The sequence below is a fragment of the Danio aesculapii genome, chromosome 23 (genome assembly GCF_903798145.1).
Source record: "Danio aesculapii chromosome 23, fDanAes4.1, whole genome shotgun sequence".
Classification (NCBI taxonomy): Eukaryota; Metazoa; Chordata; class Actinopteri; order Cypriniformes; family Danionidae; genus Danio; species Danio aesculapii.
The window spans coordinates 26,693,624-26,714,800 of record NC_079457.1 but is presented as its reverse complement, the minus strand read 5'-3'; the positions used below and the strand labels follow the sequence as shown (position 1 = coordinate 26,714,800).

General features: G+C 35.2%; 1 protein-coding gene across 1 annotated transcript; it reads right to left on the bottom strand.

Moving 5' to 3' along the window:
- Window positions 1-422: 422 nt before the first annotated feature.
- On the bottom strand, window positions 423-20,643 carry slc17a9b (solute carrier family 17 member 9b). Its single transcript, XM_056449296.1, has 13 exons — window positions 20,213-20,643; window positions 19,284-19,481; window positions 16,157-16,296; window positions 14,482-14,581; window positions 14,264-14,394; window positions 12,094-12,190; window positions 10,145-10,241; window positions 9,469-9,556; window positions 9,183-9,217; window positions 6,970-7,085; window positions 4,707-4,762; window positions 2,941-2,970; window positions 423-2,834 (listed from the first exon to the last, which is right to left on the bottom strand). Exons 1-13 carry the CDS (start codon window positions 20,344-20,346, stop codon window positions 2,656-2,658), a joined length of 1,401 nt encoding a protein of 466 aa, XP_056305271.1. The 5' UTR covers window positions 20,347-20,643; the 3' UTR covers window positions 423-2,655.
- Between the last annotated feature and the right edge of the window lie 534 nt (window positions 20,644-21,177).

Sequence of the window (21,177 nt, the reverse complement as noted above, 5' to 3'; positions counted from 1 at the left end):
ATTTTCTTAAATTGTTATTCTCTTTTCTTATTGCAATATAAGAAATTCCTCATATCCAAAAAATGTGGAACTGGGTTTCTTTTTGACCATCAGGACTGACTTTCCTCATCTGCTATTGGTCAGTCTCATGTGTGTGACAGGTTGTGTGTGACAAGAGGTGATGTATTTAATAATACTGTGCATGTATACGTTATTTATAATTAGTGTTCGGTCCAATTTGATTTAATAGCCAATTAAAAAGTTAAAATATTAAAATGACGTTTGTAAAATGGCAGGTGTGTAGCACTAAATTAACTAATTAATAAATAAATGTAATTTATTTATTTATTGGGTAGAAAAGCACTCTGCTGTCCCCTGCTGGTGACTTTAACAATGTAATTCCAATACATCTTGCAAAACAATCCACAAAATCTATTTCCCTTGATAAAATATACTTTTTATTTCAGCAAAATATGCCTACAAATACAGAATACTGCATTTAAATAGTTTCACTATTTCATGTGACAATTGTGTCTAAAACATGAATGGGATAGGGATTCTGTTTTCTGCCAAACATATCCTTCGTCCTCAACCCAGGATGAATTCACAGCTCATCTATTATATTTCCCATTGGTAAGTGAGATAAGTTTCATAAGTATTGACACAAGCGTAATAAATATGCAAAGTTTCTTCATCGCTACTCTGTTGCAGGATATTGTCAGCTGTAATGATGGAGTAAACCCCACCATCATAATCCAGTTATGCAGAACAGTCAGAATTCAAATTAGAGACATTAAATTAAACAGAAACGAGAGATGACATTTCTGGAAAGCTGCATCAGCCAGAACACAAACAAAATACATAAGCAATGATCATATAAGCATTTCAGATTCTAACCTCTAATCAAATCACATATAAATCAATAAATATAAAAAGTATTCTCTACGATATATTTATATATAGATATGTATAACACACAGTGCTATCTATGTATAAAATAATATTTTAATCACAAATTATTTTTGTGAACATATATATCTATGATTTCATATACTGGAAAAATACCATTTCCTTGAGTCCCTTGAAAAGAAACAGTGAAAGGATAGTTATTCAAGTCTCTTTTTTCAGTTTCTTCGCTAATCTGCTATAATCTTTTCTTTCATACAGTAGAGCTGTGTGAACAGTGGAAATGTGTTGCATATTTTAATGCACATTGAAAAACCATTCAAAGCGAAGCCTTTCTATTGCTATTCCTTCAATTCTTTAAAGTAACTCAACAGTAACATTTTATTTTTCTCCTCAAAGCAGTGACCGCTGAGGAACAGGAGTATATTTGTGACCCTTTCAACAATTACACTCAAAAATAAGCTTTAATTTTTGATTAAAAGGGACAGTTTACTCAAAAATGAACATTACCTCACCATTTATTCTCCCTTGTGTGGTTTTAAACATTTCTGAGTTGAACATAAAAGAAGATATCTTGAAAAAATGCTGGCACCCATTGACTTCCTTAGTAGGAAAGAAAATTACTATGGAAGTCAATGGGTTCCAGCAAGTAACATTCTTCAAAATATCTTCTTTTGTGTACAACAGAAAAAAAGAAACTCAGGTAGGTTTTGAACAAGTGAAAGGAGAATAAACAATGACAGATTTTATTTTTAGGTGAACTATACCTTTAAATGTACATAATGCCATAAAATTTTCAAGGTTATATAACTCTTTTGGTCAAATTAGCCCCCTGTTGGATGTAACGTTCAAGATCTTTATATGATAAAGCTTTATCACCATAATACATTCATTGCATTGTGCAACATCTTGGTCCAAACAAATGGGCCACTCAGAAAAGGTCCTAAATGATTCAATCAATCCAACACAAAAGGAAACGAGCGATTTGTTTCCAAATATCAGAAACTATTCTCAAAAGCACACACAGCTGAGACAAAAACATTGAGTTTACACGACAACTAATGACAGTAACGCTCTTCAACTACAGTAACAAACTCTGAGAGGTCTGAGACGAGGTATTTTATGTCATGCAATGGCCATAATGTAGCAATGAATAACCTAATATAGTCATTACCCAGACTCTCGCACACTAGCTTCTAGCTTCTGCGTGATTAAATGGACGGTACATTGGGTTGCAGGTTTCTCAACTGCTTTGGTCACAGTAATGAGGATAATAAAGCAACTGCTTTTAAAACAGTAAGGAATGAAAGCAAGGACCTTAAAGGCATAGTTCAGCCAAAAATGAAAATGTCCTTCTCATTTACTCTCTCAAATGGTTCTAAATCTGAATTACTTTCTTCTGTTGAACACAAAACAAGATATTCTGCTCAATGTTGGAAAAAAGCAGCCATTGGCAACCATTGTAGGAACAAAAAGTCTTTTTTTCCCCAACAATATTCAGTGTATTTTCCTTTGTGTTCTACAGAAGAAAGAAATCAGCAGAGGAAATGGCAGAATTTTCATATTTGGGTGAACTGTCCCTTTAAATGATTCAGTAACATTCTTCAGGATGACTTGTGACAGCTCAATGAAGCATCTCATACTGCTTTTCCTGGATTCTTTTTCAGCCAAAGAAAAGTCAAACTGTGATGAAGAAACCAAAGTCTCTTCAGATTGGTTTCTGTCAGAGCTGCTCATTTCTCCTACGATCCCGATGGCGTCTGTGTGCTGTCATATGTGGATGTTGTGGTATCGGCCCTTGGCTAGATCTACATCCACTCGGCGAGCCTCTGCAAAGCTTAGAAATGTTGTTAAACCAAGCAGGTTGACCACTGTGATGAGGCCGAACACTGACGCCCAGGAACCTGTGGTCTCGATTAGGTACCCCGAGAAATACACCATGATGACCCCTAAATAACAACACAAAGAGCAGTGCTAAATACTTATAAATGCACTGCGATCATTTCTGTTATCATTAAAAAGGGTAATAAATAAATGTATTCATAATGTTCTTACCTGTAAACGCTCCACAGGTATTCATCACCCCTAGAAGACCAAAAGAAATATTATTGATCAGGGTATATGCAGGAATCCTAAAGGTCATTTCAAAACCTTTTAAAGACTTTTTAAAGATCTTCTCAGAATATGTTAAGACCTCATCGCCACTTCAAGTTCTAATCAGTATCAAACCTTTAACTTAATAAACAGTTGTTAATAAACAGTTGTAGTTAAATCAATTGAGCACAACTATGCAACAGAACTCAGATAAACTTGGAAGAAACAAAGCTTGCAGCAGTCTCGCTTCATGGTTTTGCTCTATGGTTTCACTACATTTGGAGAGCATCACATCACCTTCCTACGTTTGTCGCAAATTACGTGACATCACCAAGATGTAGGAACTTGGCTGGATGCGCCCCAGCCCGAACCAATAGTGTGGATTGAGCACGCCGTTGTTAACATTAGAAGAAAAGTAAATATATTTATGCTGTTTTGGAGTGAGTCAAACACTTTGGACAAAGCTTGAACGAAATTTAAGACCTCGTAAAAACGCGATTAAGTCTTTTAAATACCTTTTAAGGGCCTTAATTTTCTCATGATTGATTTATCAACTTTTAATACTTTAAGACCCAGCGGACACCCTGTTGATTCAAAGAAGACAAACAAAATGAGCCTCACCCTCAGACTATCTAATGCTGGGTTCACACTCCCTCTAGTTTAGTACGTCTTATTTGTTCAGTGAGGCAAAATCCACATTCACTGCAAACATGCCACGCATATACTTCATTTACAGTACTCCCACATACATTTCATTTCCCTTTTGGTATATAGCCAGCTTAGAGATTATTTTTTTTGTTCAGTAGAGAGTAAGATTTTTAGATGATGGATGATCATGACAATCATGGTCTTTGTTGAATCATAAAATGCAAAAAAAAATGAAGATCCATATCTACTGATGATAAATAAAGTTGGTCTGAAACTAAATCATCCTTAACAAACAGTCCTGATTGTGCTCACAACAGTCTGGAGCATACGCTTCATGTCACAGTGTGACAAAGTATGTGTGGGGGCAAATTATTGTTTGTTGCACAGACCATAATGTATCGTCGGGAGCCACTGTATTTATTTTTTTGTTAGTTTCGCCTGTATGTTTTTTGACCCTAAAAAATGCCTTTTGGATTAACAAGAAACATAGTTTAAACTACAAATCTTGGATGGCCAGATGAGAGAAAGAGAGACTTTTGAGTTTACACCTTCTATGGCTATGTCATGGCAAAAAAAAAAAAAAAAAAAACTAAAAAAATTACCACATTTTAAAAATAACACTTTTCTATAATTGTAAAAATATTCTAACAAATAAAAGTCATCAACAGCAATAAATACTCAAGATAAAATACATTAATAATGATAATATATAAGACAAAAATCAAAAATGTGTAAGCTTTACTTTTGATAAAAATTGTACAATTATAGAAGCATTCACATTTAAAATATTTCATTTAAAGTCTTTGAAGTAAAAAATTTTAAGTAATAAATGTTGTCATCTGACAACATTAAAAATAGGGCATTCCAAAAGAATGTTTAACAGTTTGGTTTCTGTTGTAATATTGACATTTTGGGTTTTTTTCTCCTCCTGTAGCTTTTTATTAGTGGCTTTAAATCCGAAGGTGGGATTTTGCACTCCTTTATCCAGGGCTGTTTTGATGGCCAGAGGAAATGAACAGAAATGTTGAGCAGTACACACTTACTGTACAGTATTACCTCTTTAAGTGAGCAGTACATACCGAACAAAGCACCGGCGCAGGAAGGAGCAAGATCTTGAACATTTACCGAAACTCCACTAAAGAGACAGAGAAAGACCATTACATTTGGACATTAACATTCATGCATTTGTTAAAGACTCTTCTGAATATTTGATCAGTGCTTCCATTGAATTAAACCCACGATCTGGGATCAATCGAAGGCGATTTTCATGCACATTTTCTTCAGTAAAGGCAGTTCTAGTAAACCTCTGGCAGGTGCGTTCAGATGGAGCAGCATTTATGAATTGTAGTTTACTGACAAAATAGGCTAAATTGTTCAAAATCTAAATCATGTGTTTGATAATGGAATGAGATTACGAAGCTTCATTGAACTATGATTCTATGTAGTAAATGCTGCATTTGAAAATACCACATTCAATAACATTTTTACTCAGAAACTCACTTCATAACTTCAGTACTGTAATAAATAAATCCATAAAATTTATGATAAAAAAACGGCAGCTGTGGTTGCCAGTGCTTTACAGTTAAAAATACAGTACAAACCGTAAAAGTAATTTCTAAGTTTTACAGTAAACTACTGTATTACATTAATTTATAGAGGTAATATGTCTGTATTTTGAATTACCAATATCTACACATCTTTTGTTACACAGTTAGACACATTAGCACACTCATATGCTGGTGGTGATGGGTAAGTTACCGAATGAACCAATCCTCATCACAAACAACTTTTCCCACAAGTAGAGAAGTGTTTCAGTGTATAGAAGGTGCTCAGTGTCCTTCACACAGCTACTAAACACCAGCATGGTAACACGTATAAAATTAAAGTCATGAAATAAACATTGTTTATCAACAATAGATGTAACATAAATCTCTAATGTACATAACTGATGGGGAAACAACTAAAAATATCCATAGTAATGTCAACAAATAGCATAAAAAGTGATGTGCCATACAGGGAACTCTGTCAAGTTACAGTTATTCACCGTATATATTAAGGAAACATACTGTTAACCAGGTTACAGATTTTTACTGTAGCACCATTTTTTACAGTCTAGTGTTGGAGATAAATCCTTTTGTGAAATGTGATTGCAGTGGTGTGATTATGCTGAATCAATGTAGTAGTAAATCTTGTTTATAATGCTAAGCTATGGGTATTTCCTGTTTATTTTTCTTTGTGGGTATTTGGAGTTTCCACACAAGATCGCCCTCTGGCCTTTGGAGGAATTTGCTGCTGATCACACAACCTTCTTTCCCTGACAAAATGTGCATGAGCAGGGTATATGCAGGACTCCTAAAGGTAATTTCAATACCTTTTAAAGACTTTTTAAAGACCTTCTCAGAATATGTTAAGACCTCATCGCCACTTCAAGTTCTAATCCGTATCAAACCTTTAACTTAATAAACAGTTGTTAATAAACAGTTGTAGTTAAATAAATCAATTGAGCACAACCATGCAACAGAACTCGGATAAACTCGGAAGAAACAAAGCTTGAAAGAATAAATTAAACCAAAGGCAAGATTTCTTAAAACATTTGACACATTTACCTTTACTATGCCAAAAACTAACATGTACATCGAGCTGCTTGTTCTTTGTTGACTGATTGAGAGACATCAACACAAACAGGCCAGCTTTGTTGATTCTGTCAACGAGCTGCTGCTTAAAGTAGGGTGCTGGCACAAATCTCATGATGTAACCAGTTTTGTCATTGCCACAGGTGAATGTCTTAGCTATGTCGAAATCCAGAAACATTGACTTGAAAATATCTGAAATGCCTTCGTTTGAGTTCAGTGATTCGCCATGTAAAGCGCATTGTTGATACGCCACCCATAGCCACCTTATGTCAGCAGACGTCGGGGCAGAGGTTGCTGTCGTAGCTGTTTTGACAAGTCCAGCTGTCGTGTTGTGTATTGTTGTGGCTGGTGGTGCATAATAACTGGTGATGAACCAATCTTGTGGATTGAGCACGCCGCTGTTAATATTAGGCGTAAATTAAATATATTTATGCGTTTTTGGAGTCAAACACTTTGGACAATGCTTTAACCAAAATGTAAGACCTGGTAAAAACACGATTAAGACTTTTTAATAACTTTTAAGGGCCTTAATTTTCTCATAACCGATTTATCAACTTTTAATACTTTTTAAGACCCCGCAGACACCCTGATGACAATCACAGCTTTGCTCAAAAGCATTTGCAATTACGTTAGGACTAATCGCCCAGCACTACCTTGTGGTTCTTATGTTTGTATGTTTAATCCACATGTAAGCACTCAGTGGTTTTACCTGTGGCTGAATGTGGTGAGGCCCATAGTAGCGGACACGAAAGCCACCGCTGCGGGGAAGGTGGTGGTGCCACAAAGAAACAGAGTAAACACACTGGAGACGCCCATGGAGAAGAACTGGAAAACATGCCGATTAGTGCATTATTATATACAGTATATACTACTGTTGAACTGTTTGCAGTCAGTACTACACTGTAATACCCAATAAGTTAAGGCAACTCAAACCGTTTGAGGAAACCGATTGCTACAAACCATTTGAGTTCAAAAACTAATCTATACGAGTACTGTTAACTTACTCCATTTAAGTTGAAGTAATGAGGTATTTCATTAACTCATTACCTTCAACACTGAGTTCAAAACTCTTTTCAAATGAGTAGAATTTGTATTTCTTTGCCTTTTGTTTTTGTAACCAGCTATAACCAGGTTTATATTTATTAGCCCTTATAGCAGTTATTAGCTTCTATATATGAAGAAATATCAGGATATCACCAAAATTGTCCATATGCATCCCTAGTGATTAGGATTTGTAGGGATTATTATTACTTTCCAGCAGGGCTTGACATTAACACCAGCCAACCCAACAAATGCAGGTAGATTTCAGCTGTGGCGGGTTAGACAGACACCCCTAGGCATAGGCCGGTATAAGATTCTGACGGTATGATAACCTTGGACAAAAATAGCACAGTTTCACGGTATCATGGTATGAACACAATATATTTTATTCTGAGAAATATTTCTAATATTTTGGAACAGTAAACATGTCAGGCTAAATAACTCGAATGAATCTTTGACCTTTGCTGTGTTCACTTGTTTTCTTTACAACACAGATTTCTTTACAATTTAAAACAGCATCTTTGGATATCTTTTCAGCTGGAGATACTGTTGTCCTAAAAAAACTTAAATAAAAAAATGATACACATACCTTGGAAACAGTATAGCAGAAAATGAGCTGTTTTAAAACCTTGAGTTTTCCAAACCGCCGTATACCTTGAAAACGGTTATTGTCCCCTGCCTAGACACCCCCACTAGCCACTTTGGCTGGTTGAAAATAATTTTTAAGTTGCCAGAGCTGCCTGGTCCCTAAAGATTAAAATTTTAGTTTAAAACCGTTTGTCAATATGCGTTCAAATGTGCCCTTACAACCGAGAAGCAGCACGACTGATAACTGTCCGCGCAAGCAAAAGAAAGCAGGTGAATACCAAATTAGAGGATGATCAGGCGCATGGTGAGACACAGGCGATCCTCATTCACTGACGCTGTGAGCGAGGCATAGGTGATGTGAAGCGTGCAAGTACTTAAAAACTCAGTTCTTCTTGCGCGAAACAACTGTGCCTAGAAACGCAAATGGTGCGATCATTTCCCTTTAAAATAGATTGGAAAAAAGCACTACTCAAGCACCCACAGTCCTGCTGCTTTCATGAGATCTCCACATTTTTCTGTATGCAACAGCTGTTGTCTCTTTTGCTTTTACCATTCTTTGAACAGATTATTACAAGGCCTAAGGTTAACTGTGTGAATGTGTCATCCTTTCACAATCGCACACAGAATGTTTTTCACCTGCTCTCTTTTGCTTACAGTTATTTTTGTTAATATGGTTTAATTATCATCCTTTACAATAACATTGTAGAACATTTACTCTTCATTTATCTATAGTTACTTGATGATTTAAGATCTTTAGCCCGGACAAACTACAGTGTATAGTTTTAGATAATTTTTTTTTAAAATAATTTAGTTAAAATAATAAGTAGGCCTGTGGACAGAACACAAAATTTGTCATTTTAGCATGCCAAAGTCAAATTTTTGCATATAAAATATTTTCCCAACAACAAAAGTGTAGCTAGTGAAAATGGCGAGTGGCTAGTAATGTTGAAAAACTATTAGCCACATTGGCTGGTGATCAAAAAGTTAATGTCAAGCCCTACTTTCAAGCATTAAATTTATCAAAAGTGTCAAATAAAGACAGCAATAATGATACAAAAGATTTATATTTCCTTTAAATGCTATTCTTTTAAACTTTAAAACTTACTTCATATAAATTTTTCTTTTTTAAATATGTAATAAATATATTAAGTAATAAATCAAGATAAAATATTAATTTCGGGAAGATCATGGGATAGTCGATTTAAAACACTTATTTTAATTAGTATTAATATTCTAGAGTAGAGATTAAATTAATTCTGTAATGGTGGGGCGAAGTGTGTATTTCAAACTGACCTGCATGAGTTTTCTCACTGACGCAGTATCAAAACCTTTAAGAGACAAAGAATGGAGCAAGAACATTAGTGAGGAACATTTGACATTTTTATAAGACAATTATAGTGGTGTAGACTTGACATTTACAACACCATAAAACTCAAACAGACTCATAACAGCGCTGGGAAAGAGCAGAGTCACAACAGAGCAGCCGCTCACACTGAGGAACAGGCAATACCTCTATTTTCCAGCAAAGAGGCATGGAGATGAGGAACAAACGCTTTCGTGTATTTGTGTGTTTTCGTACCCTGACTGATTAGATGGTCTGAAAGGCAGCCACTAAACAGGGAAGAGGGAATGGCCACAAACCATGGGATCACATTAAACACCCAACCCTGAGGAAACACACATGCAGACACACACACACACACACGCACAGATGCACACAATGAACAATATGTAACATTCAAAAATACAGTTTTGAGAGATGGTTAATCCAAAAACATTTATTTGCTCGCCATTAATTTGTTTAAAACCTGTTTTTGAATTTCTTTCTTCTGTTGCACACAAAAGAAGAGATTTTAAAGAATGTTGGAAACTGGTAGCCAATGACATCCATAATAAGAGGGAAAAAACACCATAGAAGTCAATGGCTTTGGATGAAATGTATTTCCAACATTCTTCAAAATCTCTTCTTTTGTGTTCAACAGAAGAAAGAAACTCAAACAGGTTTGGATGAAGTGAATGGTGAATAAATAAAACCAAAGTTTACATTTCTGCATGAACTACCCCTTTAAAATGTAAAGCCTGTTGCTGGAGTACAACCGGAACATGCTAACATGACTAGTGCAGTCTCTCAGAAATCAATTACTAGTTGTTTTCCTCGCACAGATGGAGAGAAATCTCAGTGTACACACTGATATTCTTCTGCTTTGACACAGATCATGTTCTCACGCTGTCTGAAAGAGCGGTGTTCAGTTTACCTTGGCATCAGGGAAGGTGTCCTTGAAAAACGTTGGCAGCCATGACAGAAGTGTGAAGAAGGTGCTAGCAGTGCACAAGTGTGTAATAATGACGGCGCTGAAAAGCAGACAGGAGTGTTTAAGACTTAATTGAAACGAATGACACCAACAGCAAAAAAGACATTGAAGGTACACCTAGTTACTTTTCCTGAAAGATAAAGAATATATTATTTGCCCTCCAAAATAGAGCAATGAAATGGAATTATGGCATCATTTATGGAATAAACCGATCATGGACCCTTTTAGACCCTAATAGACCCTTCTCAGCTAATAGACCCTTTTCACAAGACTGTTATGACGTGTTTAACGGTCGTCAGAAATTTGGAATGTTTTTAATATTTTGATTTTTTTTTTTAAACGTATGAATGTCATCGCCAATAGCCCAGTGGTACTGTGCGCCGGCATTCAGCACTGATGTGCTGATAGCGACCCGAGATCGATTCCCGGCTTGAGGTCCTTTTTCCAATTCTTCCCTGCTCTCTGTTCCCAACACTTTCGTTTATTATTACAGCAAATAGGATTGTAAAAAAATTATTAGCTGTACTCTGTCATTCACTGTGCTCTAAGTTTACCCAACTATGATGACTTCCGCTGAAGAGAAACCGAAAAATGTGAATAGGGTCTAGAGCACATTACTGCAGTATTAAAGGTGCAGTAGGTGATTGTCTTCAGAAACATTTTATGTTGTGCTGCTTGAAAGTTTCTTCACATTCCAATAATGATGATTAAAGTAAACGATCTAAATGTGTTTTTATATTCTGGGTAAGGCATAAGACTAAAAAATGTAGAGTGCCATGAACACATTCAAGATTATTTGCTGAGGTTTATTCATTTTGTTTTGACTGTACTGTATGGTTTTTTTTTTACCTGATTTTGACCTCAGTTTCAGCTTAAAATCATCAAAAAAAAAAAAATCACCAGCATTATGGGGGTGAGTAAATTAACAGCAGTCTGCTTTTATGACCTTTCTGTTTTATATTTATTAATTTTTTATAATTTAAAGTGTTGTCAACAAAATCAGTGGTATGGTTTTTTTTTTCATCTGCTTAACTGCTGGTATTTGTATTTAGACTACATTTCTGAAGATTATTGTGATGAAAGAAATGTGCAAGTACTATAACTGCTTATTGGCCACAGAGCTTATTTTGTGCAATAATAAAAATCGTATTGTATTTATTTTGAGGAAAGCAGAAAAATAAATCACTTGCAGTGCATTATTGCTAGAACAATACCAATCAGTAACAATCATAACCAATAGAACACACTCTCTACCTCTCTCAAGCGTATGGACAGTTGGGCAGTAACAACAGCAGTCCTGTAGAATTAATATCCACTTTTCATTCATATATTCATTTATTCATTCATTCATTCATTCATTCATTCGTTCGTTCGTTCGTTCGTTCGTTCATTCATTCATTCATTCATTCATTCATTCATTCATTCATTCATTCATTCGTTCGTTCATTCATTCATTCGTTCATTCATTCATTCGTTCATCCATTCATTTTCTTTTCGGCTGAGTCCCTTTATTAATCTGGAAGGGCAGTGGATTCCCTTCCAGCCTCAACCCATCACTGGGAAACACCCATACACTTCCATTTACACACATACACTTCGGACAATTTAGCCTACCCAATTTACCTATAGTGCATGTCTTTGGACAGTGGGGGAACCCGGAGCACCCGGAGGAAACCCACACAACTGCAGGGAGAACAAGCAAGTCCAGCCTATCCACCTTTCCTCATACATTCATTTTCAAAACTAAAACATCCACGTCACCTGTGCAGTCAGAAACACTATATAAAGTAGATGTGAATCAGGCTTTTATGGAGATCAGTAAAGACCCTTTGTTCAGCCCCTATTTGCTCTCTCTCACACACACACAGTCAGTATTCAGGTGCTAATCTCACCACACAGCTGGCTGTCTGAAGAGACGCAGCCAGTTCCTCTTGGGTATTTTGGACTGTGTCCCGACGCTGCCCAGAGACTCCAGTGTGATGATGGGACCTGTCAAACACAAGCACAATGGCCTTTAAACAACAGCTGAACACCTGCTGAGGCCAGAACAGAACAGCACTGCTGCTGCGTCTGATCTGCATGATCTGACTGTAGAAACACAGACACTGATCCTCAAGCACTTGTTAGCTAACACTGATAAGCTATTATTTTTATTATAATGGGCTATATGCACAGCTAGTGTTTTTAGCCAATGATGAACTTCTGGTGAAAGCTTTATGTGACAATTTTCAATTTCATACAGTTCTTTTTACAGCAGCGATGTTGTAATGTATTTACAATATAATCAGTTAAAAAGACTTAAGCATTCATTTCTTTGTTAAAGCGTAAAAAGAGACGAAAACCTGTGTAACCGCTAGCGCCGTCATTAGCAGCAGAAGAGCGCATAAAATCCATTGAAAATACTGGGATAAAATTATTTTTTATATTTTAAAGACATGGTGCGGAAAAATATAACTTAATGCAGTGCTTTTAGCTTGGTCTGATACCCACTTTATATCATATCTTATCCAGGCAGTGAAGATCGCTGTTTTTTTTAAAGAAACCAGATCTTAAATGCTGCGATTTTGTATGGATGACAATTAACCGAAAGCTCTGGGACTGGCTGACTGAAATTAAAAGTATGTGTGCATATTATTATACCCCATTATCTATATATCAGCCAATCTACCAAAATGGCTTAAATACTGTTACCACATTAGCTTAGAATTTTACAGATAGCTAAAATACTTGATTCTGATTGGCAAATTATGGTGGTAGAAGGATTTATAATTTTAGAAAAAAAATGTCTATTCTGTATTATTATATATATATATAGGATTTAATTCAGGATTTAATCATTATTATTATTAGTTAATATTTGTTGTTGTTCTTCTTGTTGTTTTTCTATAACAATATGCTGTCATTTCATACAAATTCTTAAATTATTTACAGCATTTTTCATTCCAGAAAATGACTACTGAAAAATAAAAAATAAAAATCAGGGTTATTTTACCAAATATAGATGTCTTAATGCTTCTGAAGCAGAAACATTGGTATTGTGTTGTCTGAATACATGTTTGAATACATGACATCTATTGAACAAAGCTCTAAATGGTAATTTTGTTCTTAAAATAGTAATAATAATAAAAAAACGTCATAAAAGGTTTGTAGAACAAAACAAAGAAAATGTATACAAATTCCAATGGCCCAAAACCTTTGATTGGTAGTTATTATTATGATTTTTAAAAAAATCTTTACTCCACTTTTTTGGAAATGGATTTTACCATTTTACCATACAATCTCCAGGTCTGGCAGGAGCACTTGTATCTTAGCTTAGCATAGATCATTGAATTGGATTAATGCAAGATGCTAATGGTCTAAAGTCACCATCAAACAGAATTAAGATTGCCTTTTTTCCTATATCATATTGTAAATCCAAATTTGAAATGTTCCTTAAAATGTAGGGGGTGCATGATTTTTTTTTTGGGAACCAGTTAAATCACCGGAAGATGAGAGTTAGTAACAAAATGAAGGAGGATCAATGAATGCAGGGCAGAAATGAGACACACTCTGATAGCCCTGCCCTAAAGGCATTCCATGTGACCAGAAGAGATGAAAAGTTGACTTGAAAGGGGAGGGAATGTTATGGTATTTAATTATAGATTATAAGGGGAAAGTAATTTAACAAAATAACAGATACTATATACATAATAAAACAAAAAGTATTAATAATTTTTCATATTTAAATCATGACATGTAGTTACAATGTGTACTATGACCAATGGAAAATCAAAGTTGTTGTTTTCTAGTGTGATATGTCTAGAAACTTTACTCCTTTTCAGCGTATTAATCAAAATACTTTGCTTCCATAACATTCAGTTACTTATATTCCTTATGAATGATCCATTTTTATAACACATTATCTACTAAACAAAGAAATTAACAAAAAATAAGCCTAAAGAGACTTAAACAGCAAAATGAGCCTATTTCCAAACAAAAGTGGAGTGTTCTTTTAAAGATGTTCATGCCTACTACATAAAAAGATAGTTGTTCAGTTATATTCCATTTCTGTGGTGTACATACCCTCTCCTTTGAGCAGATATTTCCACATGCAGTAAGCCCACAGCACAGACAGAAGCCCAGAGACGTAAAACACACTCTCCCAGCCGTACAAATCCAGCATCAGAGAGCCCACACCTCCTATCACCAGAGTCCTACACACAAACACACAGTTGCACACACTCAAAGACACATCTGCATGAACTAGAGGCTGTAAACAGAGTTCAGTATCAAACACTAACCCCAGGTATGAGCCGCTTCCCACTGTGCTCATGAGGAAACCCCTCTCACTCTCCACAACCTTCTGAGAGCACAGACTGGCCAGAGATGGGTAATGAACACCTGAGCCACACACAGAGAGAGAGAGAGAGAGACAGACAGACAGAGAGAACAAACAATATCATTCACTGCAGCACCATCAGTTGATTACATATTGTGGCTGATAACTAGGCCCGCACAAAATCTGCAGTTTTTTAGCGCATCGGGTCTATTTATTTACTTGTGTAAATGTATATTTATTGATTAAATTAATGTCAGTAATATTACTGACAAATATGAAAATGTTTTATTTATAATATAATATTTATCATGATTTATTGTTTAATACAGCTTGTAAATTAATATTTTCTGTCTTTTAGTAGAGATATTATATGAGAGACTTGCTTTGTTTACCAAATAAGTGGATCTAACTGGATTTGCATTGTAAACATCAAATGAAAGTTAAATAAAGGTATTTTTTTATTTCATATATTGTTTTTAGTTATGATACTCCCAAAATCATTCTGCATAAATCCGTAGATTTTTTTTACAAAATTCTGCGCAGAAATAGCAAAAAAATGTTTTGATTTGACAGATTCTGTCTGGCCCTACTAATAACGAAAATGTGCTCCATTTATTTGTGGTAAATAATACATATATTAGTTATTTATTAAATTATTTATTTATTTACTTGTAAATAATCTATTATTTGTGTTTCTTGTAGCCTTCAACCACTTCATAAACACTAAAATACAATTTTTTGATTAATATTTTTATATACAAAAAATAAATATCTTTTTAACAGTCTGCAGCAAACATCCTTTTAAGAACCTCTTGTGAATTGCATGTGATTTCTTTAGTTGTGTATCAAGTAATTAGCTAGTTATTTAATATTAGGTAGCATTAGCTCTAGTAGGTAGCATTGTGTCATAGCATTGTGTTTTTAAATGAGGCCTAAATGCTTGATTGAAACTAAATCAAAATTTGAAACATTCCAATTAGCTAATCACTAATGCGATATGTAATACAAATGTTTAGAAACATATTTATACACCACCCAACAGCAGATGCATGACTGTCCTCTTTGTGTGACAGACTTAATAACCAATAGAGAGATCACACACATATTTGCATTAATAATTCTGATCGATAATGTAATCTACTCCTGGTAGTTGAAAACTGGACAAATTGACGCCATTTATTACTTTTAGTGAACTTTAACATGCACAAAAAGCTGAACTGACTCCTTCTGTGCTGATAAAAAGATCAAAGTGATAACACTCATCAAAATGGCATTTTACAGTAGCCCAATGCCAGTTTACAGACTGCTTTAGGAGAACACAACAGCCATATAATGACATACAGCATAATTACTTGGTTAGACTCCTCACTTTGCAAACCACAGCACAATTACACTCTACTCCACAGCAAATGACCTCTTCTCGTAAAAAGGGGGTCACAATTTGCAGAAAGGAACATGTAGTAATTTGCAAGCAATCTGGAAGCAAAATAAGCAGTATCCTTACAAAAGCACAGCTTGAATGCAGTTTGCAGTCCTCAGAGAAGCGGCTTAATGTTGTTTTGTCAATTTTTTTTAATTATTGAGCTTCAATATTTATCAGAAAACCAACAATCAGCAGTGTGGGTAAGGTTGCTCACCCTGAAGGAGGCCCATGAGGAAGCGGGACAGGGTCATGGAGAAGATGGGCTGTGAGCAGAAATGGGCCAGGATTGGTGTGAAGGCCGTCATTGCTCCCCATGCAGCCGCTGACAACAGCATTACTTTCTCTCCTCCCACCCTGAATAACACACATCCAGACAAACAAAGAAGTGTCTGTGAGTATAAATGAAAACTTTTTTGGGGAGTTTTTGAGTACCAGATCATCCAGAATGCAAATGCAGGTCTTGTATTATGTATCCAAATTTCAGTCAAAATTGCTCATTTAATTTTTTTTCATTATTATAATTATTTGATTACCTGCATTTATGCTGTTGATTTGTTTATTTACCTTCTGTTTATTTATTTTTATTTAGTACTGATTACATAATAATTGTGTATATATTTTAATACACACATCCATATATACACATTTATATAAAATGTTTATTTAGACACTTGTCTAATGTTGTATTTACAATGATGTTGTATTTACATTTATAATACATAGCATATGCATGAATGTGTGTGCTTTTATATATACACAAAATAAACATACACAGCACACACATATACATTATGTAATTACAAACTTTTTTTATGCAATTAGTCATGATTAATCATTCAACATCACTACTTTAATCTATATATTATTCAATGTATCTATCTATCTATCTATCTATCAGGGGTTGAACTCAACTTCAGATATATTTAAGTCGACTTTTATGTTATCAAAGTCGAGTTGACTTGCAGTCAACACATTGATCACTGCAGGTTCTAGTAAGTACGTAACAATTTTTAGTGCAGAAGTAATGCATATGTTGTCAGCACACCGATTCATGTGAAGTTATTTCATAATAAAATAACGCATGAAAGACAAAGGCTATAATGTCCCGAGTCCCTAATATATATATATATATATATATATATATATATATATATATATATATATATATATATATATATATATATATATATATAAAAATAAAAATTTCCTCTCTCTCTCTCTTTTTAATGAAACTGGCTATTTATTAAATTTTTTTTCTTTTTTTTACTTTAATGCTTTTCCCAAACATTTCCATAGACCCCTGCCTTGTGGTCCCCTGGGGGTCTAGTCTCTGGACCCCAGCTTGAAATGCCCTGGCTTATAGTTATAGCTTATAGTGTCGTTTCATTTGTTAGCTCTGCAGCAGGAGACTAATGCATTTGCATCACCTACTTTATCATTTTTGGTGCTATTTCTAAGCAGGTTGTGGCTCTCTGGTGGCTACTATTCCTAGAATGTGCTGTAAATGTATAATTGCGCATCATATTATAAATTCCTGCTGTTATTTTGCCATCATCTAAATGTAAACAACAATGAGGAACTAAAAAAACTAAACTGTATCAGATGTATGATCATCAGGAACACACATGGTGTGCTTTAGCAGACTACATGTTCAGTTGAAGTCAGAATTATTAGCCCCCTGAATTATTAGCCCACCTGTATTATTAGCATTATCAGACATACTGTGAAAATTTCCTTGCTGTTAAACGTCATTTGGGAAATATTTAAAAAAACAAATAAAATTCAAAGGGGGCCTAGTAATTCTGACTTCAACTGTATAAGCCCCCTCATAACTGTTTGCATATCACACACACAACCTGTTCAGCAAATATTTAAAGCATTATTGACAGTCGGAAACTGTGACGTTTTTAAAACAGACACACCCTTAAAACAGAAACTGTCGACACATTAGCGTAAAGTCTAAAAATAAATAAATGAACGTGCACCCACCCTTCCTTTGCAAATGTACACCTTTATACATTACATGAGGAGTTGTTCTTTTACTATTAATAAAGAGATAGTAGTTCATTTACTGAACACTGATCCTGTTTAGTAGTCACAATTATTTACATTCTGTCAAACATTAACTTTGAAACTGGAAGGTGCTCTTCTAAATGCTACTAACACTCCACCAAATATTAAGGAACTTCTATTAACATTTTAATGAACTTCTATTAACTCATTTCAAACTTTTATTTTAATTTTAAATTAACCTAAATTTTAAGTACACACAAACAAGGACATTTCAATTCTAGCCTGAAGATTTTTGCAGATTTCACCGAGTCAGATTTTAGGGAAGATAAAAATTAAATGTAAGACCTAAATCACAATGTTGTTCCCATTTGTAATCACAACACAGCTAATTATATTTGGAGAAATGACAAAAAGAATTACAACACCATAAAATTTAAAAAAAAACACCATTCTAAAGCATTTTTGAGCATTTCAATGAGCATTTAGAGGTTGCAAAATGTGTGATGTAATTTAGTAGCTCCTCCCCTTATTTAAAAACAGCCAATAGCGATTTGTTTTTAACCACAGCTTTTCCAGTCAGAGTGGTTGAGATCAAGCGCAAATGAAAAGCTAATGAAAAATGTCTTGAAAAAAGAAAAAAGATTTGATGAGAAATTAAAGCATCAGGTGACTTTTAAAAAAATTGTTGATCCATTAAGGCTTCAATCCATTAAGGCATTTTAATCCATTAATCTTCAAAATGTTAATTTTGTCACCGTTTTGGAGAACTCTAGCCTATTGATATCTATAGATATTTTTCTTGTCTATGGAGATTAGAAAAATCAGTCTTGCGAGTCTAATCAAATCACACATAGAAGGTAAATTGCATCATAATGAACTACCTCAAGACATGGGCGATTCATAATTGCAGCAAATTGTTTGGAAGTATTCAAAGTGTCCAAGAAGATGTCCAAAGTCTTTAGACGCATTGACCCAGAGACTGTTTAGATGCATGTCACTGATGAGAAGATGATCATTGTTTACTATATGATGACCGAAATGGCCTTAAATACCCAGCAGGCACAGGACGTCAACATGACATCAGATTGACACTGTACCTCAACGTCATGGGGACATTGCATTTTGTTTGGAAATGAAAATCAGGTTGACATCAGAACCCAATGTCAGGCCAACATCCATGTCCAACGTCCAACCTAAAACCAACCAAATATCAACGTCTAATTATGTAACAGCTTGACGTTGTGTGGACGTTACCACTATCACATTTTTTTAAGGCCACGTGGAAAGCCTGTTGATGAATAGGAACAGTGGATTTAGTGGGCTCTAACCTGTCACTGACGTAGCCTCCAAGGACCTGAGTGAAGCAGTATCCCCAGAAGAAGCTGCCCAGCACCATGCCAGTCTCTCTCTTGGACCAGCTGAAGCGCTCCGCCATGCTCACGGCACAGATTGGCATGGCCACACGGGCACAGTACAGCAGGCATGTCCCCAGCAGCAGAACCACCGTCCAGATCCTCGCTACTGGCCTGTGGACAAGAAGATACAGTCGTTTAATACAAGTAGCCTTTATTATTTGAGTATTTCAGGGGGCGGGGGTGGATGGTGTAAGTTCACAGTACTCATATAGATTCGGGGTTTTTTTTAACTCGAATGGCTTATAGCAATTGGTTTCCTCAAACGGTTTGAGATACCTTAACTTTTTGGGGTTTACAGTGTAGTTAAATATATCAGTTACAATTAAAGACAATAGACCATTATTTGACCCTTATTTTGCGGTTTATGTTTTCACAGAAGTTAAGTTAAAACATTAAATTAGGCGATTTACTTTCATTTAATATACATTATGTAGTATAATAACTTTTGTACAAGTCATTTTAAGTTGACACCACACTAGGTTTCATCTTTGACCATATACGTATAAAGAGAAAGAGACGTGAATATTGTGTCCATTTAAATAATAATACCCAAATAATAGTCAATTAAACACTTTATGAAGTGGTTAGTTATAGTGATGAGTTATACTTCTAATAAAATAAATAACTAATATGTTTGATAAACTGAAAATTTATATGAGCACAATTGATAATGCCGAGACAAATTTAAAACATTCAATTTTGTCCAACAAGAATACAGTGGATTAATATATTTTATAAAAATAATAACATAATGCACCATAATATTTACAGAACTTTATTATCATAATCATGTACTCAATTATGTGCATTATTTGGATGAAAGTTCGGGGAGGTGGTCTCACCTTGTCCAGTTCTGACTTGACTCTGTCCACTTCTTCTGTGATCCGGCTGCTCCGATATTATCTGCTGGGTTTTCCTTAATACTGGACAAATCTGGACAGAAAGAGTTCTTTCCATGTTTTTGTAGAATTGCCATTCAACGACATATATATCTTTCCCCGCGTCCCTCTGCGTGTGTGTCCTCTCGGGTCAGTCTGTGCGAGCGTGACAGGCAAAAAAGCAAAGCAATGAAAAAAAGATGTTTCTGTCGGAGTTTGTTGGCGGAAGCATCTCCTCACAGCAGCTCTGCCGCATCCATAGCGCTCCGGCGACGGCCACACACGAGCGGGCTTTCGGCTTTCGCAACTGCAGCAGGGATAAAAGCAGCTTTTTCCTGATTCCTGAAGTGTTGATGATCATCCACGTGTCAGTTTCTTTTTTCAGCCACGCAGTTCCTCCAACCGCTGGCGCCTCAAACCAGGAAGTAACGTGACTCAGCCCCTTTCACTCACAACACACTGTCAGGCAGAATTTCGTCTGGAGAAATATCTCTGAATGTAAAAACTTATATATTTGTTTTCATGCGGAATGTGAGCAGATACGTTGGGTAATTAAACGACTGATAAGAGGCAAATTCATTATAGATGAATGTACTAATACATTCGTGATGACTCGTGAGTCCGAATCGGTTCTTTTAAACACTCGTTTAAAAAATCTGCTAACAAAAATGATTACGTCAAATTGCGTAATAACGTATCTCAGCGTGGCATTTTAAACCAAAAAGTGCAGTATTTTTGGATGTTTGAACAGTAACAATAAACAGAGGAAGCTTTTCAATCTTTTGATATTATTTACAAAGTACCATATTCACAGATGCAAATTTAATAAGCAAAAAGCCATTTTATCCTGCTATACTAAAGGAATTAGAACATTACACTAACAGCATAACGCAAAGCACTTCTTTTTACTTGAAACTTTCAAGATCCTG